The sequence below is a fragment of the Notolabrus celidotus genome, chromosome 10, assembly GCF_009762535.1.
Source record: "Notolabrus celidotus isolate fNotCel1 chromosome 10, fNotCel1.pri, whole genome shotgun sequence".
Lineage (NCBI taxonomy): Eukaryota > Metazoa > Chordata > Actinopteri > Labriformes > Labridae > Notolabrus > Notolabrus celidotus.
In genome coordinates, this window is record NC_048281.1 from 16,168,110 (window position 1) to 16,194,974 (window position 26,865).

The 26,865-nt window shown below is 38.9% G+C and overlaps 2 protein-coding genes and 1 long non-coding RNA gene across 4 annotated transcripts; 1 reads left to right on the plus strand and 2 right to left on the minus strand.

The window, feature by feature from the left end:
- Nucleotides 1-1,603: 1,603 nt before the first annotated feature.
- bbs5 (Bardet-Biedl syndrome 5) lies at nucleotides 1,604-6,848 on the minus strand. Of its 2 annotated transcripts, none has more exons than XM_034694369.1 (12): nucleotides 6,648-6,848; nucleotides 6,302-6,384; nucleotides 6,149-6,214; nucleotides 4,714-4,715; nucleotides 3,982-4,109; nucleotides 3,757-3,892; nucleotides 3,565-3,660; nucleotides 3,153-3,215; nucleotides 2,923-3,057; nucleotides 2,577-2,660; nucleotides 2,308-2,331; nucleotides 1,604-2,208 (listed from the first exon to the last, which is right to left on the minus strand). In XM_034694369.1, exons 1-12 carry the CDS (start codon nucleotides 6,707-6,709, stop codon nucleotides 2,107-2,109), a joined length of 981 nt encoding a protein of 326 aa, XP_034550260.1. In that variant the 5' UTR covers nucleotides 6,710-6,848; the 3' UTR covers nucleotides 1,604-2,106. The 2 variants fall into 2 exon arrangements, with proteins under 2 accessions (XP_034550260.1, XP_034550259.1); XM_034694368.1 differs by having other exon boundaries at nucleotides 4,666-4,715.
- Nucleotides 6,232-20,132, plus strand: LOC117820551. Its single transcript, XR_004632768.1, has 9 exons — nucleotides 6,232-6,487; nucleotides 8,903-8,989; nucleotides 12,614-12,761; nucleotides 14,107-14,225; nucleotides 14,350-14,394; nucleotides 14,486-14,580; nucleotides 14,687-14,800; nucleotides 15,230-15,318; nucleotides 19,117-20,132. It is a non-coding gene; the product is annotated as an uncharacterized LOC117820551 (long non-coding RNA).
- Nucleotides 8,088-26,385, minus strand: col28a2a (collagen, type XXVIII, alpha 2a). The gene is made up of 36 exons (XM_034694362.1): nucleotides 26,301-26,385; nucleotides 25,940-26,086; nucleotides 25,051-25,625; nucleotides 24,482-24,502; nucleotides 24,289-24,348; nucleotides 23,164-23,217; nucleotides 21,629-21,673; nucleotides 21,500-21,526; nucleotides 21,369-21,413; nucleotides 21,197-21,241; nucleotides 20,798-20,851; nucleotides 19,297-19,365; nucleotides 19,115-19,183; nucleotides 18,889-18,957; nucleotides 16,774-16,842; nucleotides 15,405-15,473; nucleotides 15,225-15,293; nucleotides 14,682-14,750; nucleotides 14,507-14,578; nucleotides 14,312-14,380; nucleotides 14,151-14,222; nucleotides 13,893-13,961; nucleotides 13,679-13,747; nucleotides 13,514-13,582; nucleotides 13,360-13,428; nucleotides 13,206-13,274; nucleotides 12,987-13,055; nucleotides 12,771-12,839; nucleotides 12,612-12,692; nucleotides 12,374-12,409; nucleotides 12,238-12,274; nucleotides 9,977-10,534; nucleotides 9,546-9,856; nucleotides 9,158-9,425; nucleotides 8,832-9,023; nucleotides 8,088-8,741 (listed from the first exon to the last, which is right to left on the minus strand). The coding sequence occupies exons 2-36, from the start codon at nucleotides 26,073-26,075 to the stop codon at nucleotides 8,737-8,739; spliced, it is 3,729 nt and encodes a 1,242-aa protein (XP_034550253.1). The 5' UTR covers nucleotides 26,076-26,086; nucleotides 26,301-26,385; the 3' UTR covers nucleotides 8,088-8,736.
- Nucleotides 26,386-26,865: the final 480 nt, after the last annotated feature.

Genomic DNA, 26,865 nt, shown 5'->3' on the forward strand with positions numbered 1-26,865 from the left:
GATGCATCCGTTAAAGAAATACACAGGCTAAGATTTTTACATTCATTTGTATAACTTGGGGCACAGCTTACTTTGCTAGGGAAGAAGAAGAAAGGTACTTTACTGATCCCCAGGGGGGAAAATCAATTTTTTCACTCATGCTATTTTGGACATGCTACACATACAGTTTTTTGGGTGTATACATACAAATGCACACACATGCAGTGAACATGTTTAGGGAGAGATTTCAGAGTGAGGATACTGCCATCAACCAGCGCACCCAGAGCAGTTGGGGGTTCGCTGCCTTGCTCAAGGGCACCTCGGAAGTGCCCAGGCAAGTGAACCAGCACCTCTCCAGCCACCAGTCCACTTGCCAAACTTCGTCCATACCGGGACTCGAACTGGCGACCCTTTGGTTCCCAAGCCAAGTCCCTATGGACTGAGCTACTGCCGCCCCCAGCAAGAAAGCTTGCCTCAAGTTGAACTCTTCTCCTGTTTTAAGGTTGATCAAAAGTCAAGTTGAGTCAACATTTCCAATAAGGCGTCCGCCTTTAAGGCTTCAGAACATCTCTCCAGAAACCAGTGGGTGACATCACAGAGACTATGTCAGTTTTTATACAGGCTTTAGTTGCAACATCACCACTTTTGCATTTCAATAGGACATCTAATTTTATTAGTTCTTTGAAAAGTTACTTTGATCAAACTCTTTTTGAGTTTAAATAGATTTTAGCCCAGAGGAGCAGCCACTGTTGTGTTAAGCATCACAGTAAATAATATACATGTCATCTGTGTGATACTTTAAGTTTAATGATAAAAGTAGATATGATTACTGGAAATAGGAAAGTAATATAAATGCTATTTCTGTGTTTGTGTCAGTGTTCATTTTGGTGGCTATTTTAGATTTATATTTAGTCTTAGTCTTAAAACGAAAATGCCTGTTAGATTAATCCCATTTTAGTCTTTTCAGCACTTTATAGTTTTAGTCTAGTTTTAGTCAACGAAAACCCAAAACATTTTCACTCTTTAAATAATTCATTTAGTCGATCAGATATTGGTATGAGGGTTGTACCAAGTGTTAAAATCGTCCACTCCTTCCACTTTTGCTTGTGTAATATCTTAAGTTGAACAATTCAGCCTGTCCCTACAAAAAAATCAAAAGAAAACATTCTTGATGTGACCACTGTGACTGTATTTTGATTCTCTTGACTCACAGAAAAATGCCATGAAAGGACTGTCATGCATATTTACGACAGTCCTTGAATGTACCTGCAGTGACAGGCGCACTGGACAGACAGTCAGTTCATGGCACTCTGAAATGCATCTGCATCTCTGATGAGTAAGAGTTGATCCAAACTTACTGAAGGTGTCTGATGTTTCACCAAACTGGAATAAATCAAACTCTAGACGCAGAGCTTTTTACAGTAATAGCGGCAAAAACTGCAAACATCAAATATCAAACAGACGTCCCCCGGTTGTGTCTTTGTCACTAACGCACACCAGGGGTAAAAATCCTCAATGAAACTGAGACAGATGCATGGAGGCGGGGAGAGCTGGTTCACCCAGCACACTTGCTGCAGGTAGAGACCAAGCTAACACTGAGCCCCTCAGATAATAACTCAGCCTGTCACAGGAATGCATCACTTTTATTTCTAAAGATTAGACGCACAGCGGGGGAAAACATGGATTCTTCATTGCCGGACGGTCGGCCACTAATGTTTTCATCTTGTCATCGTCTCGTCAACAAAATCAAAACATATGTTCGTCAGATTTTTTATTATCAGTGAAGCACTTAAGCTCGTCATAGTCTTGTTTTTGTCATGAAAAAAAGAGTCGTTGACGAACATTTATCGTCATAATTTTGTTAACGAAATTAACACTGGTTTGTGTGTGTTTGAGTGTGCACATATTTCATGCCCCCCCTGCATTCATCGGAGCCACCAAAGTCAAAAAAGTCTGGACACACCCCTGCCCACAACACACATATACAGTAACTCTAGTAATTCACTATTTTCCTCTTGTGAAAAAGTATTAATGCAAACTGTACAACTTTAACCACCCCTCAAATACATAAATAAATATACTCTAGCTTTAACAATCACTATATTTACACACACGTCTCATACTATTTTAGCCCATGACTTCCCACAGTCCTTGAAGTGTGAACCCATCCTTCAGTTTTTCCACAGCGAGGCCCATCTCGTCAGAGAAAACGGGCTCCCGGTCTTGTTGCTTTTAAAGACAAGTAAACAAACAGATGTTATAACACTGCAAAATATACAGCTTACTTTATCATTTTAGTCAGTGGTGAGATTATTCTTGACACTTTACCTTATTTCCATCTGCAAAGTAAGCCTGTGAGTGAGAAATACACACACACACACACAACTCATATGTTAGAAAACATATCAGGAACATGTTGTTTGTAATAACAGGTTATTGTTGTATGATGAACACGGGTAAATATAAGCACTAGGCAACATCATTTCCAGTTTGTACATTAAACTAAAGGCCATTAGCTAGTAGCTATTCTGAGAGCCTGAAAACTAAACCACAGATTCCCAGTGGAGCAATGAGTGTGGGCCAACAGGAACACTCACAGTGAAGGCATCAGTCTGCTCATCTGGCTCAATTTCCACATCATCAGGAAGCTGTTCCACTGTGAGTTCATCCAATGGCTGGGGCTGGAATTATTGTAGAGATAAAAAAACACTGTGACCACAAAATCAGCTGAAATAGTGACAAAGCCAGCTACGGTTGATTTTTAAGAAAAGTGTCGCTGTGCTTAAGAAAATCAGCTGTTAAATTAACACAGTGATTTAAAGAAGACATGTAGAACTGTACTTTACAGTCAGTCTGTTTAAAGATACAGCAGCAAACGCTTCCTCAAGTTTTATAAGGGATGTGTGAGAGAAGTTGATCATCATTTTGTAAATGGATGCCGACCTTTTCTTCCATTTCATAGTCCACTCCAAAGATGGGGTTGGCAGAGTACACCTTATGTAATGAGTTGATTTCCTTCAGTGCATCTTGAAGCTTGTCCACAGGGTCAATCTTGAACCCGAGCACATAGCCACCACTCTATATAAACACAAATAAGCACACAGTTTGTGTATAACAAGCTAGAAAAAGACTCATATTATTAGATGTTGACCATGTTATTGTGATCAGCATACCTGGCGTGAACTCTCAATCACCAACGCCAAGCCAAACTTTGAGTCTCGTATTCTGATGGACCACTTGAGGGAAAAAAGGTTACAAAATTAAATTCAGATACAATCTCAAAGGGAAGAAGAAAAGGAAATGATTTCACAACAGACACAAGTTCACAAGCACTAGTGATGTGTGAGGAAACAGAGATGTCTGGGACCAGAATGGAACTACTTTAGTAACAAAAACTTAGTAACAAAAACTGCTTTAAACTGAGCAGATATGTAACATGTTTTGGGCTTTAACCAAGCCACATCACTAACAACTTCATTACAACATCTGGACACACATTCAATTAGGATTTAAATTTGTAAAATGTGTGAGGCAATATATTTTTAGGTTTTATATAGGTAGTGAAATGTAAGGTATTGCACTTACAATCTGAAGGTAGGGAATGCTGACGTTGAAGCTCTCATTCATGTTTGCATGCCAAACAATCCGAACATTGGTAATAAAGAAGGTGCCAAGATTACCCTTGAAAAAAAGAAAAAAAAAGTCAAGGAGAGCAACACTCAGTTACCTGTATTTACACACACAGATGTGAAGCAAGCTAATCCAAAGGACACATACCTGATCACTGGATAAATTCCAGACTCCGTTAATTTTATCGTACACTTGTTCCCTGGGCAAGAGTCTTAGCTGCTTATTCTGAATAAGAGCTGCTCGCAATTTCAGATCTCTGTACATTTTGGATGTCTCATAGGCCCTAAAAGAAAACAAAATAATGTAGGACGTTTTGCAAGTTCACAGTAATGTTCTAAAATAAATGAACATTTATTGTCAGCGTTGTTTTACCTGTGTACAGCAATGACTGAAGTAAACAGCCTTGGACTTCCTGGAACCACATTTGTGAAAATGAACTCAAATCTTGTGTTGTTGGACTTTGTCAGGATGTAGAGTGCTTCAGTTTGGCCTCTCAATTTCTGTAAAAGGCATCAGGGTAAACAATTTAAATGTTTATCTGTCTTTATCACAGTTATTATGAACCCATGAAGGATGTTTGAACAATGTTGCCATCATTGGTTTTATCTTCATGTGTTGTAAAGATTCTTAAGAAAAAAAACTCACTGCAAGCTTTTCGAGGCAATAACATATTTGTCAATAAGATAACTGCACCCAAATAAATAAAAGGAGTAACTTTTTAAAAGTAAGGGACACAGAATGCTGGGTACGCCTAGCAGTTTCAGTGCCCATCCAATATATATGGAGGATATAGACCTTGAGGGAGCCGTCGCTAGTTCAACTCATGGCCATGACCTTTCGTTGCATGTCAACCCTACTCTCTACTCCCCACATTTCCTGTCTCTCTTCATCTGTTCTATTCTGTAAAAGTAAAAAAAAATTGAATAGCACAAAAATCGAAACACAAACCAAAAATAAATATTACAAAAATGAACAAAAAGTTATGGATTAATACCATGACCACTTCAGATCATTTAAGTATTAATTGTTACAGAGGTAACAAAAAGGTCTACTTACTGAGTTAGCGGTCCTTGTTGTGATGTTTATGATGGAGTTGTAACCCACAGCTGTAAAATATTACAGGTTTACATTAGGGTTTGTCAGATGTGTCATATATTATCTTCACACTTTTCTTCTCCTACTTTAACTTTAACTGGGATGGGTGAAAATATCAACATGGCAATATATAGTTGTCCTGACTCATGTGATACAGTGAGCATACTGCTGGCACAAAAAATCTATTCATCAATTTAAAAATGATTCTGCTCTGTTAACACAGAGCCCCTCGTCACTATATCATGACTCCTCACAGTGGTGCTATTGACATCAATCCAGCACTTAACCTTAGAACTATTGTAGAAGTGATGCATTGTGATAATATGTATCAGGAGTTATCCTGTGATTCCCACCCTACCTCAATTGTTTGGAAGTTGTTCCCTATAATACAGTTTGACAGAATGATGAATTAGAAAATAACTGCCATGCTTTTTTATATATATATATATATATATATATATATATATATATATATATAATGATATTTTTATTTCTTACAGTCACAATAAATCATTTGTGCTCAGTTTTTTTATTTTATATTTTTACATTTTATGCAAATAAAGGAAATAAAGACACAAAAAGTAATATAAATTATAATGGAATTGGAATTCACAGTTTGAAAATAAATAAGTCAAAAATATAATAATAAAAGCAATAATAAGAATATTAAATAAAGAATCTTCTGGAGTACAGAAATGATGTCAGTTAATTAAGCCAGTATCTTTGCAAGGGAGGGACATCTGATTTCTATGGAAGAGGATTAGGGCCACCAGAGAAATTAAAAAAAAATTAAGGTCAAACATTTTTTTTATTATTATATTCTGAGAAAAAGCCAGAATTCTGAGATTAAAGTCATAATCCAGAATTCTGAGATTTAAGTCAGAATTCTGAGATGACATTCAAGTCAGAATTCTGACTTTTTTTCTCAGAACAATAATAATAATCAAAATAAATGAATCTTAATTTTTTTTCTTCCAGTGGCCCTAATCCTCTTCCGTAGATTTCCACTTAGTCAAAATACATTTTGTACCTGCAGTACTGGCTACTAACACAAAGTACTTAACATGGTTTGTCAACTTAATTTAGTGACTTTAGGTCTCCAAGGATCCACAAACTAGGGTCCTGTGGAATGTTTTTTCCTATGATTGCTGAAATAGTTTGAATGACATAATTCCAGAAACCTATAATCTTTCGACAGAGCCAAGGCATGTGCACACAGGGGAAATATTTTAGTTAAATTTGTGGAGTCTAGCAGGTGAATAGTATACCCTGTGCATAATATTAAATTGAATAAGTCTGTGTTTTGTGGAGAGATCAAAGATGTTTGAGCCTGTTCCAGTAATTGTATCAGTGTTTTTTAAAGTGAGAGGTCATACAAGAGGAGAAATAATCAAACAATATGATTGTCAAGTCATACATTTGACATTAGCAGCGACATACTCACATAAATTGACTCTCGGCAGGGCCAAAGAATGCCAGATGATCCTCAGGTTTGTTACTAACAGTCGTCCTGTAAGCAAAGGAACATCACCGTTTATTAGGGTGACAGTCTAATAGGTTGCAAGATTTGATCTCCACGGCGGCCTAACAGATGTACCTCGATCTCCGTTATTTCCTTTGGTGTCCTCTATGGAGTCCAGGCAGTCTATGAGCGCTTCTCCTGGACGAGTTTTCATCTGTCTGTGTCAAAGGAACAGAGGGAGAAGTGATAGCTCTGGTGCTAAGAGTTAATGGAGCTGTCAGGCTAGTGGCAGACATTTCGGAGCTGGTGATGAAAATGAAGGTAACCTACGACATCTCTGCTTAAAAAATGAAATCCAGTTTCGTTAAGAAACCAGGAGAAACCTCTTTTAGGGCGCTACATTTAGTTAGACAATTAGCGTAGCTGAGCTAACTAGCTTTTACACTTGTGAACTCATCCCCGAATAGTAAGGTTTACTTACTGTGCTGTTATATCAAATCTGACGTCTCTGTCCTCCCAGAGAGCATCTAAAACAGATGCCATGTTTACAGGTTATTACTCTCCCCAAAGAGCCGAACTGAGGTTATCAACAGTGGGTGGACGAGCTAGCTTAAATGGTATACGGGCTAATCTGAAAAGCCTTTCAAGCGTCAGCATCACCGTGGTAACCGACGGCAAGCGAATGGGACAAACTCACAACCAGTGGTGTTTTTATTTACAGTCTATGGTGGTGGACAGTAACAAAGTCAATTTACTTGAGTAAAGTACTTCAGTAAATTTTTTGAGTATCTGTTCTTTACTTGAGTATTATTTTTTGGGGGAACTTATTACTTATATTCCACTACATTCAGAAGACAATTATTGTACTTTTTACTCCTCTACATTCAGAAGACAATTATTGTACTTTTTACTCCTCTACATTTCTATCAGTGCTCTAGTTACTCACTACTTTTGCTTTGAAGTCAGCTCATGAATTCCCTTCTCTTTTCTGGAATCTGATCCCTAAGACAGTAAAATGTGTTTGTGTAGTTCTGTTTGTCTCAGTGGTTTAGTCGTACCTGTATATCGTGCGTCTCCACGGTTGAATGTGGAGCAAACACAGAGCAGATTACACTTAAATCAGGCAGTTCATTTAGAGGTGGTAATGATGTCTATAATTCTCCACCTGAGCACCCATGGTCATATCTTCAGCCCGTGTTAGAGGTTTTTGAAATGAAGAATGATACGTATCGTTTGAAATGTTCTCCCTGTTTCCCACTCTGCCCAAACATACAAACATTCACTGTCCAACCTGAGAAAGTGTGTTGAGCTACGTAACATTTGTTTAATTCCAGATGAACATTTTAAACTAAGTTGTCTGTGCTTGGAGTAACTTAGTTTCTGTTTTTATTCCATGGAATAGATTTAGAGATTTCAAGTAATGGGTTCTAAATAAACATAATGTAAGCAAATGTATTCCTATGTATTCTTGACTGCACTCATTCTTTGTGAAAATACAAAGTTTTGAGATATTTTAAAAAGTACTTTGAATACTTAAGTATTTAAAAGCAAGTACTTCAGTACTTTAACTCAAGTAATAATCTGACTGAACAACTTTCACTTGTATTGGAGTAATATTTGACCTGGAGAATCACACTTTAACTTAAGTAATGAAGCTGTGTACTTTATCCATATTTTTAAGAATCAAAGCTTTGTTTCGTAGTTAGATTTAGGACATTTTCATAGACGATTTTTGGATAAAAAAGCATATGAAAAGAAATCTAAAAGCAGTGAAAAGCTCACAACATTTACGACCATTAAATAAAAAATATAGGCCATCAAATGGCTTTCTTCTAGGAAATAGAGGGAAACAACAGAGAGGGCAACATAATGATGGGTATGTCGATAGTGTTTACAAATAAAAACACAGGGAAGAGGCTCACACAGTTAATTCATGTTTTATTATAAAAAACAAAACAAATACAATAGACAGACAGACACTGCCCAAATAGACAGGTTTATGTATAAATTGCACTACACTGACATAAATGGCCATCTATCACAGCTGCCAGATATAAAGAATGCACACACTGAAATAACCAACAGAACACAAACAAAATACCAGCATATTTCAGCAACTCATATAAACAAAAATAAACACTTCTTATCATTGCTGTCTAGCAAAAAATACTCAGTACATGTAAAGCAAAGAACGTGGAGGTATAAGATGATCTGCTGATTATATTTATAGTTTTTATTTGAAACTCAGAACATTCAAACCCTGAATAAAGGAATTATCCTTGTGTATCAAGCACAATGCATTCTTTTGAGGTAATAAGGTCGTTTTTTAAGAAGTTAGTCTCAAATCAGTCATTCAGTGTGTTGACACAGCAACATGTCAGAAGTTTTTGATATTGTTTTGAGTTGGTGAAACTTTTTCAGTGCTTTTGTGCTATTTCATAAAACATTGTTTGTTGGTAAGGACATATGTGATAGATGTTCTGAAGACAAATGACTGAATTAATGACTTTTCATAAAATCTGCAGATTGTAGAGTTGCAAAAATCCACTTCCTGATGGCTTATTCTCTGTTTATCCTGCTGGGAACAAAAACATTTCTTATATTAACACAAATATAATATAAAAAGAGAATGATGCTGCTTGCTGTTAAAGATCTTCAAACCAACCTGTTCTAAATATGACACAAGTCTTCTTGCATTCATCTTCTGTTTCATAGTTGTTGTCATTTCCACCACAGCCTCCATACCAAAACTGTGCGCAGGCATTGGCCTGCTTGTCGTAATACCAGCGGATGGTGTAGCTCCGACAGGTGCCTTGGTTCAAGGTGAGGTCACAGCGTGGATTGAGAACTGGGGCCTCTGAAAATGTGATAGTGTAAGATTGTGTGTGAGTTAAAAAAAGAATGTTCTAATGAGTGAGCCACACTTTAATAATATAATAATAAAAACAATGTTTCTTTTGTTATATACACCCGTAGGAGCGCAGTACTCACCTTCAGGCAGGTCTAAACTCTCTGAGGGCTGCAGCTGATTAGAGTTTAAAGCTGAAACTGAACCTATAGTTGAAGATGTTGCTGATGAGGTAGAGGAAGATGAAGAAGTTGATGAAGAAGATGATGAAGATGATATGACAGCGTCATTGAAGGCAGAGCTTTCTTCCACCAATGAATAAGATGTTTTGTTAACTACAGCTACAGTATTAGTGGCCCGTGATTGGGCTCTCAAGTCTAGGTCCTCTCCTTCGTCATCATCCTCTACCACCTAGAGAAGAAAACAACATAAAAATGTGTTAGTATTGGGAAGATCTCTGTCCCACAAACTAAGAAAATCAAAAACAGAAAGTTAAATTAAAACAATATAGTATCAGTTTTCATTAGAGACCTGAGCAGGGAGAGGATCAGCACTGATGGGCAGTGCATAAGTGTCTCCTCGGCCTCGGTTGCTGGGGCGTCTCTGATTCAGGTTCTCCTCTTGGTGATTGTAAACATCCCCTGTGTCTCCATATCCATTGTTTCCATAACCATCGTTGCCATAGACATAATATCCATTAGTATTCTCTCCATTTCCATTATTTCCATTAGAACCCTGGCCATGTCCATTATTGCTGTTCCAGTGCCCGTTTGTTATACGGTTATAAATAAGGGCTCCATTTTCATCTTCACAAAATTGGCTGACGAGTTTTGACTCCAGCGCTAGGAAAGGAAGAAAAAAAACTCTGTTACCTTCAGCCAATCTCAGTTGAAAGCAATCAGTGGTATGTTTCAATAGCACACAGATTAAAACACAATTAAACAACATGTTATGATTATCACCTGGTAGAGTGTTGAAGTCATCAATGAGGTACATGTGTTCACTGTCGGGATCAGAGGCGATGAGGTTGAGCTCTTGCAGGAACTCAGCCTGTGTGGGATCAGAAGAATTGACAATCCCCAGGGCGTACATCTCGATGTTTGCAGCATGAGCCTCCCTCACAGCAATGTCCAGTTTGACCGGCTCTCGTTTATCAGTTTGACCATCAGTGATGACGATGGCTACTTTTCTGACCCCAGGCCGAGCGCTGTAGAACGCCTCTTGAGTCGCTTTTCTGATGGCAGTGCCAGTGTAGGTGCCCTCGCCCATATAAGGCATTTTCCTGATTGCCTGCTTGACGTCCTGTTTGTTAATGTAGCGAACCAAGTTGAACTCCAAGTGGACGTCCAGACTGTAGAGGACAAGGCCGATTCTGGTGGCGTTGCGTCCAACAGTGGTGCGGTCCACCAACCTGGTGACAAAGTCCTTGATGATTTCAAAGTTCTCGGGGCCGACGCTCTCTGAGCTGTCGATGACGAACACAAGTTCCATTGGCCTTTCTTTGCACTTGACACCACATCCTGAAAAAAAAAAATTACGTCACTAAATTTTTTTAGAAAATGTGTAACCTCCTGATGTGTAAATGTGCTACCCTCTCTTAACATATTTGATGAGTCAAATTTATAGGGTGATAGTATTAGTATGACAGTTTTACCACTGCTCTGTAGAGGCCAACATAAACCAATCATATAGCTATTTGTTATAGAAAATGCTGTTACCATAATTTAAACCAAAACCAATAACACTACACAATTATATAACACTGGGCTCTACATTCACTAAAGAGAGTCTAGATAAAATGGCAACATCCAGTGTTGAAAAATGAAGCCAACATGGAAAGGCAGAAACTGCAGTTCCTCAAACGTCCACTTGAGGCTGACTTCAAAAACCAAGGAAACCTCATTCAGCCCCATGTTTATATGGCTAACTTTACAGAAGTAATGTATGGGGCGCCGTTTGTAAAGTTGTGCACACCGAAAATAACAGCAACATTTCTCCACATTTATACCCAAAACGTCATAAAAATGAGTGAATTTTTAAAAAGTCACTTTTTCATCACATTTAGAGGAATATATGTGATATTCTTCACATTTAATTTTGTTGTGAAAAATATATTAAGTTAAAATAATTGTTAAATCTAAATCTAAATGTTAAATATAAATCTAAATATTAAATATAAACCTAAATGTTAAATATAAATATAAATGCTAAATATAAATCTAAATGTTAAATATAAATATAAATATTAAATATAAACCTAAATGTTAAATATAAATCTAAATGCTAAATATAAACCTAAATGCTAAATATAAACCTAAATGTTAAATATAAATCTAAATGCTCAATATAAATCTAAATGTTAAATATAAATATAAATGCTAAATATAAATATAAATGTTAAATATAAATATAAATGTTAAATGTTGCTCTGCGATCCTAAATATTTAGCTGATATGCAGATTCACACTGCCGCCTCGCGGAAATACCAAAATAAAAGCTTCATAAAGTGATACAGACTTAGCAATAGCAACTTAGCTTGTCTCTACCATAGACTGGGTCAGTTCTGTCTCTGAGCGTTGAGAAATCTCTTTATAGCCTCCAAAACTGCCTATCCAGCATTTTTACAGCGGGGTGTCCGGCTATGACGTCACTGGAGTCATACTGACAGACTATGATTGGGATATCTGTATCACTTTATGAAGCTTTTATTTTGGTACTAACAGTGCCAAATACAAATTCACACTGTTGCCTAGTGGAAGTACCAAAAAATGTACTCTACATTTTTATGACGTTTTGGAGCTAAATGTGGAGAAATGTTGCTGTTATTTTCGGTATGCATAACTTGACAAATGGCGCCCCATAGTAATGAACATGTTTACAGCCTTGTTCAAAAATTGTTTTGGTCTATGTAGTAAACAATGAATATGAAGGATTATTAAAAACATCTAAAAAGATAATATAAAGGCTGAGAGTTTAACCTGCATAATGAGGGGCGTGGCTGAATTTACTGACAGTTGGCTGCACTGCAGTTGTGTGCAAGGAAACTAAAAGCCCACCTTAACTCCACCTCTACTTTTTTTGTCTTAGGTTGACCTAAAGTAAGGTTAAGCTAGCATTTCCAATATGGCAACAGCGATCGTTGTGTTTGAAATGCATCTTCAGAAACCAGTATGTGACGTCAGAGAGACTACATCCATGTTTCATACTTAGCCTGATCTCTCACCACAGATTTCTTTGATCAGTTTAATAATGTCTTCCCTCTGAAAAACACAACAACAGTCAAGTTAACACATTTCTAGAGCAAAGTCACCCTGGATATAAATGTAATGTTCAAACATGAGTAAAACTGATGAACTCACTGTGAGGCCTGCTTCTCCTTTGGCTCCTGGCCTTCCCTGAGAATTAACAAAAGGAGAAACTAAATCACTGTTTCTAAAGAATCATACCAAAAATAGTTCTTTGCCATAAAAGGATTCTGAAATGAGCTGCTATGAGAGTGTACTTAACAGTTCTGATCTACTGGACACACGTTAACTTGTTATTTTTTAACTTCAAGAAGTCTTGCATAATTTGTTTGTGCGTTTCTGTTTTGCTTACAGCTTCACCAGGAACTCCATGATCTCCAAAGTCTCCTTTTGCGCCTTTCGTTCCCCTTTCCCCCTGTACTCCACGATCACCCTACAACAAGAGAAGAGTCAGTCTTCGGTCAGAGACCAACTAATCAAACACCAGCAAAATGTTCAGCAGGTAAGTCACCTTGGCTCCAGGAAATCCGTCCCCCTGAGGCCCCCTGGGTCCTGTCATACCCTGAGATCCTGGTTGACCCTGGAATAAGAATCACTGGATTACAAGAACACTCCACACGTTCAAGGGATCATAAATAAATGTCTTTGTTCTTTACTGCGGTTTGATGTGTGATTTAATTGGACAACCTTTCACAGATGAAGAAAACTAATTCCTTGAAACATTTACCTTTGGGCCTTGAATTCCCTCTCCTGGAGGTCCAGCTGGACCAGTAGGTCCTGGCCTTCCAACATTACCCTTAAAACAAATGTTCAAACAAATGAGACCACTGATTCATTCAACGAAGCACAACCTCCAACCTTGTCAAGCCTGAATTTAAGTCATCAGAAGCTTTGTTTCAGACTTGAAAATTGCTAGTTGATCAAGCTGTTGGATTGTTTTTCTTACTGCTGGTCCTTGTAAGCCCTCTCCTGTTGGACCAGGCAAACCTGGCAACCCCCTAAAGCCAATGTCACCCTAAAGAAGACAGGAAATTTGAAGTTATTTTCTCATAAACATGCAAAAACAGTCAACAACAAGCTTAAGAAACATTTGCACAAACCTTGGGACCAGGAATTCCAATTCCTTCTGGTCCTTGCTCGCCTGTTAAACCTGGCAATCCTGGAGGACCCTAAATTGAGTGCATAAATAAGTTAACCAACCTTCACATAAGTTACATGTCATGGAGATTTCAATAAAATGTTGATTTTACAAACCACAGGGCCAGGAGCGCCTTCGCCTTTTGGACCAGTTAGACCCAGTAAACCCTGATGACCACGCTCCCCCTGGTTTAACAAAATGAAGAGGTTAAAAAACATTATTTGCTGATTGGAACAAAATGGCAACTTAACGTTCTAAAAGAAGAGGAATATTATGTTTACTTTTGGACCAGGTAATCCATGGCCTGTTTCTCCAATAGGACCAGAAGGACCAGCAGGGCCCAGATCACCCTGGAGACAAGATAATGAAGTCACAGTGGAAACAATTTCTGAATATGAACTTATCTCTATTTCTTCTGGCTGCCTGCTTCTTGTCTCTTTCTGTGCCAAGATCATTATGAAGAGACAGTTAGATGATAAGCTGTTATTTATTCACCTTTGGACCTGATATGGAGCGTCCTTGCTGCCCTGGCATGCCCTGCTGGCCTGGTATCCCACGTTCACCCTGCAAAATGACAGTTGGCACAAACTTAAGATCCAATTCATGTTCAACATAATATTACGGAACTTGAGCTGCCAACAATCTGCAGAAGACTTGTTTACTTGGCTTGTTTTAAAGAGTAATTTACAGTGGCATAAATCTTCAACAGGAACATACTCATCATAGAATAAAGGGAAAGAAACTGAATCTCACCTTGGGTCCTGAAGGTCCTGAGATCCCAGGAGGTCCATGTAACCCACGGATGCCCCTCAAACCCTGGTCACCCTGGTAGGGATCACAACACATGTAATGTGATTTACATTTCCTGTCATACGAACACTGAACCACATAGGGACATATTTTCTAAAGCATACTTTCTCTCCTTGAATGCCAATTCCTTGTGCCCCCTCAGGACCTCTTAAACCAGATAAACCAGGCTCCCCCTAAGAGAGGAAAGGTAACACATAAAAACTCTGTGACAAATAGTTCTGAATGCAATTAAGTTGATTTCATTGTAAAATAAGATACATTGTAAAACATTTCCACAGAGTTGGCAGAATGTACTTTACCTTCTGCCCTGGAGCTCCATCCTCTCCCGGAAGACCAGGCAAGCCACCCAAACCAGCTGCTCCAGGCTCTCCCTGTAATAGCAGAATAGAATAATTATATTACTGATGGATTGATTACATTGGCACTCCTCATATGCCAATATAGACTGACACTGAATTGACATGTTTGTCTTACCTTAGGACCTGGCTCACCAATTCCTGTCTCTCCTTGAGCTCCCTGCTCTCCTGGTAGACCTTGATCTCCCTAGAATAACAAGATGACATAAGATGAAGAGAAAAGTCATTCTAGAAAATGTGAGTATTGAGATGTTCTGCGCTTGTTTGTAAAGCTGTTTTCACTTTCATAGTTTGCCTGTACATTTTGATAATGATATATGATAAGTGATTTTTTTTGTTTACAAAATTACACATGATCATGACAATATCCAGGTAATCAATCATATGTCTGAAGTTGTCTTGATTTTTAACTCCTGTGATCTGGCTAGTCTAGTCCGGGTGTTTAAATGCATCAGTATCCTTGTATATATTAGAGGATTTCTGGGAGCACACCAAGGTGTCTAAAAAACCTGGATAAGGGCTTATTCATATAACTAACTAGGTTAAATGTTTGCACCAATAACACATGCAACGGTATACTTCCAAGCCTGATCAGGACCAGGATACTGGAGTGCATGTTTCAGGAATGAAGACGATGTGATATGTTGGTGTTTTAACAAACCTTAGATCCAGGTAAACCCTCTCCTGGGATACCTCTGCCTCCTGGAGGACCTCTCGGACCTTCAATACCCTGAGCAGTGATAAAGATACAGAAGGTCAGTACAGATGGTCTTACTACTCTATGAATAGAGAATATATCAGACTGACATTTTAAAAATAAAGATAAAGACATTTCACTGACCTTCTCTCCCTGTATGCCCACTCCTGTTGGTCCAGTTGGCCCTGGAGGACCTAGAGGCCCCAAGTCACCCTGAAAGTAAAACACTGTTGTCAGATTGATATATAAGCATCTCTTTTAAGTGAGTCCCTCAACTACATAGGTGTGCATATGTTATCTATATAATCAAGTGACATGGATTTATTAGAAATACACAAACTCAACCTAATAATGAACTGTTAGCACTGTATTGAGTTCATTACATAACATAAATATGATGTGAGGCTACAGGAAAAGCTTACACCAAAGGAAACTTATTTCTTAAAGCAGGTCACTGACACCACGCAAATCTAGAGCCCCGTTTCCACCAATCGGTTTAGTTCAGTTTGTCTTGGTGCGGCACGCATTTTGTGGCGTTTCCACTGACTGAAACCGGAACAGGTCCCCAAATTACTGAGCCGTACCGTCCCACTTTTTGGTACCCTTCTGTTGGGGTGCCAGACATACCGATCCAACCCCAGAAGGTGGAGATAGGAACACTGCAGTCCGTTGATTGGTCGAAAGAATCGTCACTTCCTGTGCGACAGCTGTATTTCTCCACGCGGCACACAGCCTTCTCCGAAACAAAGCTTGATTGCGTTTTGAAACAAAGAGCCACATGCCAATCACAAATAAGAAGAATTGCTGGATGTCTTCCATCATTGCTCTTTGTTTACAGAGGTCACGTTTTTCTTCTTCGTTGCATTTATTAGCGGGGTACACTGTGTCGCGCTGCCATGACGTCACGCTATTACGTCGCTGACACGGCTATCGGCATCCGGCTTACACGCCGCCCACCAAGTAGGGCACGGTTGACTGTTGAAACGCAAACAGGGTCAGGCGTTATCTGACCCGTACCAAACTGTACCGATCCATACCAGACCGCTTGGTGGAAATGAGGCTGTTTCTGACCACTAGGGGCACTGTTGAGTAGGATTCATTTTAATAGTTTATCCCTGCTGTATTTGTCTCTGGACACCTATGCATGCATGAGAGGTGATACGTTATATATGTCATGACAAAGTTTGAAATAAATCTGCTGATCAAGAGAAAGTGACAACCCACTGAAAACCACAGAAAGAAAATTGCAATAAACATAGACAGGTTCTCAAAATTGGTTCTCAAAGTGTTTTATAAGAACAAACATATTAACCCAAATGAACTTGTTAGTTTGAAACACTTAATGTGAACCTTTGTGTGTTTGTTTATAAGAAAACTACACAGGGCACCTTTAATTAATTAAACGATGCATGAACATCCTCAACTGAATTAAAACAGTTCTAATACTACATAACATTTTACCATTCCACAACCTTTTGTTGCTTTCCTTTTTTAAAGAAGAATTATGACCTACCCTGTCTCCTTTGACTCCAACTCCCTGTTGTCCCCTCGGCCCTCTCGGCCCATGAAACCCCCGATCACCCTGTGGAACAAATTCAGGTAATCTCTGTCGGTTACATCACAGACACTCTCCATTGGGTCTCAGCCAAGTTTGCATTGTTCTCAAGTTTGGAGTAGGATAGAAAGGAGAGCATGTTGGCTCCTGTTTCCCTCTTGTGATTGATAAAAAAAGTGATCCTATGCAAAAGGAATGGAACCCTTTTTTCCCCCTCTTCATGGAACTACATGAAGCGTCCACTTTACTTGTGCCATTGATTTATGAAGGGTAGAGGTTGAAGATGGGAGCAGCACAGGCAACATCCAATGTAAAGAATTGTGACATGCCGATCTGTTCATATTGTCATTCTGTCAGACAGAAGCACTCAGAACCCATTTTACAAGACATATAAGTCAGCAGAAGTGTAAAATAGATAAAAATCTAGGAAGTCTGGCACAACCAAACAGATGTGTGGTAGCTTGAGGACATTCACAGGGTACTTCCTTACAGCTACATAAATAATCTCCTCCCATTGTCAAAACAAGTTAGGTCTTGTGAGAGAGGTTTGATGTAACTTGAAAAAATTATATTTTGGGTACAATGCATTAATCTTACTACACTGTGTTGCTTTTCTATGTATTTTGTACATTCTAATTTGAAAGCCACCCTTGGTTGTATCTCATTTGTTTTCAATATATGGCCCATAGTGCATCATGTTAAAGCAATACTGTGTCAACAGCCTGTAAATTTTATCTACAGGGCAAGTAGTTACTCTTGAATGCACACCTGAGTTTTGACTCATTGAGCTGGAACAGAGAAAGATTAGGTTTTGACAGATAATGACATGGACTACAGAATGACCCAGACACCTGCAGTAAGACAGAGACTTACTTCTAAAACTGCCAAAACAGTGTTCTTTCTCATAGCTGTATAATGGTTCTGACTATTGTATCTTAAAGTACTGCAAGCCTTGCAAAGCAGACACTCTGAAAATCAATGTAGTAGTTGATTTATACAATGTTTATGTATTTTTATTTTGTTTGGTTTAATATTAGCGGTTAGGTTCTGGTGGCGAGTTATTAGGATAAAGAAAAATATATTTTTAGTTACCCATTCGGATTCTGCATTGTGGTTATCAGATAACGAAATTGTGCAGCCCAAAATTTGATACTGGTATCAGGTTGACATCACCGTCTAATGTCTTATACTCAGTCTTTAGTATTGGCTGATACTGAGTACCCACTCCACAACCGGCTGGATTAGAAAAAAAAATAGTTCTGCTGGTATTATCACATCATGATAATTTATCTAAAACCAGCTGAGCTTCGGGGGGCTGTTGAATAACGTCATCAGAATGCCTCTTTTGTCATTGCCAAGCGGCAACCTTCGGTCTAAAAATATGAGTCCAATGCGGAAGTGCTAAAAAATGCAGTTCAAAAAGGATCCACTTGAGGCTGGCTCCAGAAGTACCGGAAGTCACATACACATGAATGGGAAAAATACGATCTTTACAGCAGAAATAAACATGTCTACAGTCTGGTACAAAAGACCAGTGTAGTCTTGATAGCTCATTTCTCGATTGGCACACACTCTGAGGGGGGTGGATTTTTTTCAAACGTGGTACTTTCAAAGATATTGAGATTACGAGTCCTCCAATGAGAGGCACAGCTGACTTGATTGACAGGTGGGAACACTGAAGCTGTTGGCTAGGAGGCTCAAAGCCCGCCTCTTTACGTCATAATCGCTCGACGGCAGTAATATGGCTGCTGCCGCCGATTGGCCTCAAAACAGCGCTTCAGAAACAGATGGGTGACGTCACGGATACTACGTCCATATTTTACACAGTCTATGGTCATTGCACAGCTGTGTGTCAAAATTAGGTTTTTCTCCTTAGTGGTGCATAATACATACAGTACTGGGATACTGCAGATTTTGGTATCAGTGTCATAACAACTTTAAAAGTAATGCAGTTCTTTGCACCAGTTTCAACATTCACCGAGAGTCTAATCTACAGAAAACACTAGCATGGTGTTGTTTTGGTTTGGGTCCAGACAATATTACTGTTGTTTCTGAGGACACTTGAAATAATACCTTTGGTCCTGGAAATCCCTCGCCGTGGGGTCCTTTGTCTCCTTGAACACCTTGTGATCCTTGGGGTCCCTGTAAACAAAGGCAGTGAACAATCTGTCACCCAAACTGTGCAAAGGTCAGAGTACCTGTATTGGCTTTCTCATTGTATCATATCACTGTCATGAAACCATCAACAGTTTATTGTTGTTTTTTGCAATAGCTCCATCTCGGTTTCGTCTTCACTTACAGGAAGGCCGGGTTCACCCACTCCAGGAGGACCAGGAGGGCCCCCCCGACCCTGGAATCCCATGTCACCCTGCAGATTCAAACAGTATTTATTGAGAGAACTGAAAGAACTGCAGAAAGGAAGAAAACAATCAACAAAGTACTAAATAATTTATGGACAGGGGAAATCAAAACATGACTTACTTTTGGTCCAGCAAGTCCAATACCAGTTTCTCCCTGAATTCCTGGTGGACCAGCTGGGCCACGTTCACCCTGTTATCACAAGTATGAAATTATCCAACATCAATACACACTGAAATTAAACCGAAACAAGACCTGCTGTAGTTAAAGTACCTGGCTACTCTGACCGTAAACCTATCTATTAAAGATCTTTGATGTCTTCATTATAAAAAGAACAATGCTTCACATTTGAAAAATGATGCAGTTAAAAGCGAAATTTGTATACCAACTTGTGCTGACAGGTTAATGGATAATATGCCCCTTTGAAGCTGAAAATAATACTGTTAATCTTTTAGCATTGTTGGTTGGAGAGTGAGATATTTGATCTCCTCCTACAAGTGAAGGCAAAAACAGATCTAAACCTGAGCTCCAGTAATTTGTCAAAGTTTAAAGAGAACATGTTGCGTCTCAAAATATTCAAGAACTGATGAAAGGTCTTTATTACATCAAAGCTTGGGTAAATAACAAACTGCTTGGTGTTTAAGATATATTTTACAACCAAAGTTAAAGTTACAGGGACAAAGTAAAACTAGAATGTTTTCAAATGTTATAAAAAAAAACCTGGAGGAACATCTACCAATTAATTAGGTTTATTTGCAACAGATGAGTAACATGACTGGTATAAAAAGGAAATTCAAGAAAGGCTGAATCTATCAGATGGAAAGATGGGAAGAGGTTCAGAACTCTGTGAGAGACAGTGTGAGCAAATGCTTCAACAATTAGAAAAAAATAAATCCTCACTGTAGAACTGCAAAGAAATTAGGGATTTCATAATTTCATCATCATTAAATGATTTGTAAACCATCAAATTTTGTTTTCATTAATATTTTACACAGCATCCCAACTTTTCTCGAATTGGGGTTGGGTCTGAAATTATAAACAGGAAAAAAGAAATGCTGAACATGAAATTTAAAGACCCATAAATTATTTAGCCTTTCCTGTCAAAGGATATGGACGTGCCATTTTACTGTAATTTTGAATAATAAAATAGAGACAGGTTTATTAAAGCTTGTTTAGCAGCTATAATTATGCTATTCAAGGACCACCAAACCTTGTTTATCTTTGCAAATGCTTCCGACATGTCGTCACATGGTGAGACACTGAACACACATTAACTCTGAATATATGTTATTAAGTGCAGGCCTTGTTTGAGAGGCTGACGATGCTGTCGGCACTTCTCAGTCTGTATTTAAACACAGGATACAAGCCATTAGGAGAGCCTGTAGTGGGATTTTTAGCTGATGGTTCCTCCGTGTGTTAGTAATGATGGGGAAGACTTTGGCTTGTTGCCAAATGTTCACATAGGAGGTTTATTACTCAGACAAACATGCCTCTGTGTGTTGAAGTGAAAACACTGGGTACTAAAGCTCCAACCTCTTGTTTAAACTAATCATAAAAAGGAAACGTAAAGGTCACAGCAGATGTGCACCATGAGGTAAGTAAAAGTTGTTTAAAAGGGGCTGACCTGCTTTCCCTGAGGGCCCTCAGGTCCAATATCTCCATGTGGTCCAGGTAACCCCTGGGCAAGAGTAAACACACAGCCATTAATCAAGGAGTTTCCAGGAACATTCAGATAAATATGTGTTTGCATGTGAGGATTTGGAGTCATTCTGAATGAATGAGAGGAAGTGTTTTACATGATACTGTGATTTCTATAGATTTGTTCTTGTTTATTTTGTTTATTATACTTACAGCAGCACATTTGATATCTCTAATAATAACATTGCAAATCAAGAATTGTACAAGTTACAAGTTACAAGTATGACTAAGGACCTCTTTCTTTTACGTTGAAAAAGTGATTTTTTTGTCTGCTAGTAAATCAGTATCACGTGATCATAGTTTATGATAAATAAATATCACTGACCTGAAGACCTCTGACCCCCCTCGCTCCAAATGGACCCTCAGGGCCCTGAAGCACATCACAGAGGAAACAAAAAGCCCATCAGATAAAAACTGAAAAAAAGTTTACCATAAGTGTGAGCTATAAAACTCAAACTCAACATTCAGTATGTCTAGTGTTGGCGATGTTGTCGTACCCTGTCTCCTTTGATTCCTGGTGTGCCGCACTCACCCCTCTCACCCTGTGTAGAAATTACAGTTACTTGAACTCACAACTTTATATACTTTAAATGAGATCATTGTCATGAACCTGTCATGATAAACATACCTGCTCTCCTTTGTAACCTGGTTTCCCCTGCAAAGAAAATGAAAAAGATGCAATGTAAATGTAATGTATTAAAAAAACTACAGTGACAGTAAAGAATGTATTTTTTCATTACTGAAGGTTCGTGTTTACCTCAGCACCCTCTCTCCCAGGAAGACCACTTAATCCTGCTTCACCCTGATAAGAAGACAATACACACATTTTATCAGTAGTTCATAATAGTTGCTGTGAGGTGCAGTCTTGTATTACAGGCATTAAAATGTTAAGATGAAAGATGATCAAATAAAACATCTCAAACAGATTTTAAAATGAATGCGTGTCTGCCCAAAATTTAGAATAACTTTGAGATGAATAGTAAGATCATTTAGAATACATGGCTATTTATTATCATCATTTACAGTATATGTAAATATGAATGAAATAATGAAGTTTCATGACAACTTGATTCATTTTAAATTGAGAACAGCAAATGCTGCTTATACTATCACTAAGAAAAAAAAAGTAGAGTCATATATTCAGACTAATGTTTCTCTAGACACAAAACAAGAGTAATTGGCCAGCAAAAATAAAAAATATTAGCCACCTGGCAGCCATAAAAGAACCTCTGACTCAATCCCATATTCAGTTAGAAGTTACTGAAGAGAAATTGGGAGCAGAAGTCATCTAGCATTGTCTTTCCAAAATGTCTTAAAGTAAAAAAAACGGCCATATGCCAGGGGCGTGTCCAGACTTTTGAATGAGGTGGCACATGAGGGACACTGGCTCATGCAGGGATGGCATGACGTATTTGTGCACACATGAATATCATTAATTCACCATTTGTCTTTATTTGCACAAGTCCAGCCTCTGAGAAGACAAATAGCCAATCTTTCTTTGGGATTATCAAGTGGCACTGGGGTGGCCAATCAGATTTCAAGGAGAGCCCATCTGGATACGCCCCTGCATACCACTGCCATCAAATAAATCATAGCGCAATCCCCAAATACTGATAAGACTTTGAAATGATGAAAAAGCACATATACAATAAAAGTGGGACAATTATCAAACCTTGTGGTACTCCACACATGATGGGAGAGGAAAGGAAGAAAAGTTAAGAGTGATAACTGCAGTAGTTTTGTATAAAGTCAAAATTAGCCCAGCAAGCATCACCTTCCTCTTGATTTAACCGTATCAATTCATGTCAGTTTAATATTCACAAGTTTGCTTTAAGTGAAACATGCAAGATTTCCTCTCCTTATTTCCTCCAGTATTACAGAGTTTGTTTCTTGAGTGCGTGGAAATACTTACTCATCCGAAAGATTCACCTTTTATATCTCTATCTATTTGGGCCTAAATGTATTGTATATTTGTGGGTGATAATAAGAGGATATTCTTTTACCCCGAGGAAATACAATAGAACAACAAAACAATCTTTTTCATAAGGCTATTCTTAACTTCAAAATGACGTATCTGTTTGAAAATTAATAAAATGGACTAGAGAATCTTTGTAACACTTTTACCAAACACTGTCACAGAGGCTGAATGGCTGGGTCCAGGGAGCCAATAACCTTTCTAAATTAAAACAGAATATAGGCGTCGGCCACTCAGGAAGTATTGCTGGTATAACTTACAAAAGAGCCTTCCAGCTAAGAAATCTATAGTCCTTGTGTCCGTCAAAGAGCACGTACCTTTTGCCCTCGGAGCCCTGGGGCTCCATCATCTCCGGGTCGACCTTTCTTCCCCTAAGGAATGAAACAAAATCAGGATTATTATTTGCTGAATTTATTCCATTGAAATGTTTCTCTTTTCTTGGTTTGCACATCTATCTTCTTTTCCCTCTAAACAGACATTGTTCCGGGAAGCCTGAAAGGCAGAATGTTACTTGGCTGATGTGCTAATCTGTGTTGTTATATTGATGCAAGGGTTGTATGTATGACAGTTGGAGCAATAGGTGGACATGAGGAGTCTTGTCCGGAGGGCCAAGGGTCATTGTTTGGAGATGCACCTGGACAGCGTGTGTCTGCAGCTATCAACCAGAAATCGCCAGTTTGTGACCATTAAACTAATGAGAGCAATTATAAGAGCCTCTTTGTCTGAGTGTAAGAATTTCAAGAATCTCTCAGAGGAGAAAGCACCTGGTTAATGGCCATGCAGCTGTCTGTCAGCAACATGATTATCTGGAGGCTTGTTTGAAAAGTTTGACATCACCTGAGTTGTCTGTTTTTTTTTTGAGGAAATGTAGACTGGTTGTCTAGATTGAGTGGAATCATCTTCTTGTAATGTGCTCAATAAACTAAGTGTAATATCTGGTGAGCAAAAGTGAGGTTTCTCTTTCCCTGCACAGCTGAACATTGCAGTAAAGGTTGCAGGTGAGATTTATGGTGGCTAAAGGTCCAGTTTTATAGGGAGCTGAGCCCTAGAGTGGTGCCTCTGGTTTCCATGGGGGACATAGTATGTTACATGAAAAATGTAAAATAACTGCCTGGGTACACAGAGTAACAACAAACATATTTCTCTGGGGAAAGCTGTCTCTGGTCTACACTTCTTATCCTGTTGCCATAGATTTGCGTTTAGAATGTGGGACAGGACCACCTATCTACTTGCTCTGCTTGTGCAAATGCCTGCAGGCTACACTGGAAGGGGCAAATAATTATCCTGATTGTTCAAAACTGCACAATTACCATTCCCAAAATATCCGGATATCATTAAGATTCCAGGAATCTGTCCGTCTGGTGAACCAACTCTTGACACTTCAAAGGTAACGGCTCTTTAGTTGTTGGGATATTTGTAAAAGTTTGATCCTGAGTACTCACCGAAGGCCCGCTTAGCCCCCTCTCTCCTTTCTGACAGGCACATCGCTGAGCCAGAGGGCACTTTGAACAAACACAAGACAAGGTTTCTTAACTGTCATGGATGTAAACAGTCAAAGAAGACACCTTTACCTCATTACACATAAATTAACGTCAAAAGATCCTGTAGGAGTTGTAAAGCTGTACAAATACTCACTCCTTCATCAGCCAGGCCACTCTGCAAAAAGAAAAAACTCATAAATGTCAGACAGAATTTGAATTATTGCAATAATACAGTCCCTAATGAAATCTTTTGATTTATTTGTGATTGCAAATGTATAGTTTTGTGAACCTAAAAGCGCTCAAGTTAGAAAGAAAAGCAGTTCAAGTCAAATATCTCTCCTTCTTTGAGAATGATGAGTGACAGAAAAGTCATGGTATCATAAACAAATGTCTAAAGCAAGTCATTTGTTACTGTAAAGAGGCTGTAATCCTGCTTGTCTCTCCTTCAAGGAATGCAGTGTGAGGTTTCTAGACAGTAAATCCTGGAGGATATGCTCATGTAGATGTCAGACAGTATTTTTCTAAAGAGTACAAAGCTTCAAATACAGAGCTGTCACACACATTCTTTCATTTGTTTCTCCAGAGCATTGTCATCATTCCATCTCTGCAGGAGAACCTGAACAAGCCTGCCCATGTGTCATCTCTGAAAAGATGCTCATTCAAAACAAATATATCACCATTCTTCTCAGAGTCGTCTACTGAAAGACGAGGAATTGTACTCACAATCTCAGTGACGATTTTTTCAACAATGTCTTCATCCTGTAGATTATGTAGGAAGTGGGAGGCTGGGGAGCTGGCGAGAAGCCGGAGTTGGGCGACATTGGCTGGCTCGTTGGCTGCTCGGGTGATGCCCAGAGTGAAGAACTTGATCCCCTGGTTCTTGGCATCAGCAACAGCGGAGAAAATATCAGGGTTCCTCGGGTGGGACACACCATCTGTGAGCAGCACGGCTACTTTGATGCTGCCAGGGCTGGAATCCTCTTGGTAGATTTTGGTCATGTTGGTGATGGCGTAGGTGGTGTAGGTGCCATGCCCGATGTAGATGATGGGAGCTATGCGGGTTTTGAAGTTGTCAATGCCCCTCCAGTCTCTGAGGGTTTGCTCTGTGATGACATGGCTGCTGTACTGTAGGAGAGCCACCCTCAAGCTCATGCTGCGGCCAGTCTGCAGTCGCATCCCATGGAGTCTGTCCACTACATTCATCACAAACTGCTTCTCCTGCTCGTGATTGTCTTTGGCACTCTCAGAGCTGTCCAACAGAAAGGAAAGCTCCAAACTGCAGACCTCGTCTACAATTGCTGAATACACAGAACGAGATTAAGTACAATTTTTACCATACAACATACTTTACAGGTGTCCATTTTTGACAGAATTATTGATTCAATTTAGAAGACAGAACACATTTTCCCTCCCTACACAACTATAAATCATAACCCAGATGAGGAAAAGTGTAAGTGCCTGCACAATATCAGACTTATCTATTTTGGTGCTCTGGGTAAAACAAAAAAAAAGCATGCACACATGAAACACTAACAAACTAAATACAAAACAGCCCCAGCATGGTGATGATGATTTCATTCTCCTTCATTGTTTTTTGCATTCATTTTCTTACCTGGTTCTTCGTGAATATTTGCAGCCACAGGTTTGACTCTGGGTCTCCTGTGAGAGTTCCGCTCTTCATAAGAGTCTTGAGCCCACACACAGGCCAGAGCTGTGAGCAGGAGCACTGACGTAAAGGAGGGGAACATCTTTGTCCCAGCTATGGAGAAAAAATGCAACAAAAATGAGCAATGTTAAAATACTCACAGGTAGTTTCTGTTTCTAATAACAGTGGAACCGTTTGTGCATCCTTATATTATATCTGTTCAGTCAAAAATAATTTTAGAAAACTGTTGGAGGCTGAAGTTCTGGCTGAGTTTCTCCATATTATTTGGTTTTAAAATAAATATGCAATTCTCTTCATGTCAACTCACAGTCCAAACTCCTTTGAAAATACTGCAATTTCTAGTGTGCCAGATTGTGGAGCCTTAAATGTAGATGTGAAAAAGGTAGCAGGAGCAGGAGCAGGAGCAGCAGACGACCGGAGGCGCAATCAGCTCCTGTTAGCTCATTGATTGTTCAGCAATTGCAGAAGCAGTGGTGTCAGTCATCCTAAGGCGCAGAGAGTGAGAGACCCTGAGACACTCCTCTTTTATAAGGAGGCACCCACAGACCAGATCTCATGGAGCCTTGCCAAGCCTCCCGCTCTGCCCTCAGGGTAGGGGAAGGCTTCTGGGATTTGTTTGCAGCAGTGTTCAACCTTTTGTGTAAATGTGCATTCCAATCACTACAAGTATAAAAACACAGATGAGTAGATGGAGGAAACAGGGTAGATAGAAGTAACTTGTTTTTATATTGGCAGATTTGTATTTTCTGTGCTGTAATTGCACTATTGTTTTTATTGAAGGTTACAGAATCTTTTCCATTTGATAGGAACATTTGAGCTTTTAAATTACAGTTAAACAGTTAGATCATTTTTTCAACATGTTTCATAAAAAG

What these genes read in the sequence shown, in the direction of transcription:
- bbs5 (XM_034694368.1), bottom strand. Translation starts at nt 6,709, where the DNA reads ATGGCATCTGTTTTAGATGCTCTCTGGGAGGACAGAGACGTCAGATTT. An exon ending in AGATTTGATATAACAGCACA is followed by an intron (nt 6,385 to 6,647) that starts GTAAGTAAACCT and finishes CCTTTGACACAG; the next exon opens with ACAGATGAAAACTCGTCCAG. An exon ending in TCAGTCATTGCTGTACACAG is followed by an intron (nt 3,893 to 3,981) that starts GTAAAACAACGC and finishes GTTTTCTTTTAG; the next exon opens with GGCCTATGAGACATCCAAAA.
- col28a2a (XM_034694362.1), bottom strand. Translation starts at nt 26,075, where the DNA reads ATGTTCCCCTCCTTTACGTCAGTGCTCCTGCTCACAGCTCTGGCCTGT. An exon ending in GTGGCCTGGCTGATGAAGGA is followed by an intron (nt 24,349 to 24,481) that starts GTGAGTATTTGT and finishes GTTTGTTCAAAG; the next exon opens with TGCCCTCTGGCTCAGCGATG. An exon ending in TTGGCATTCAAGGAGAGAAA is followed by an intron (nt 14,223 to 14,311) that starts GTATGCTTTAGA and finishes GATCCCTACCAG; the next exon opens with GGTGACCAGGGTTTGAGGGG.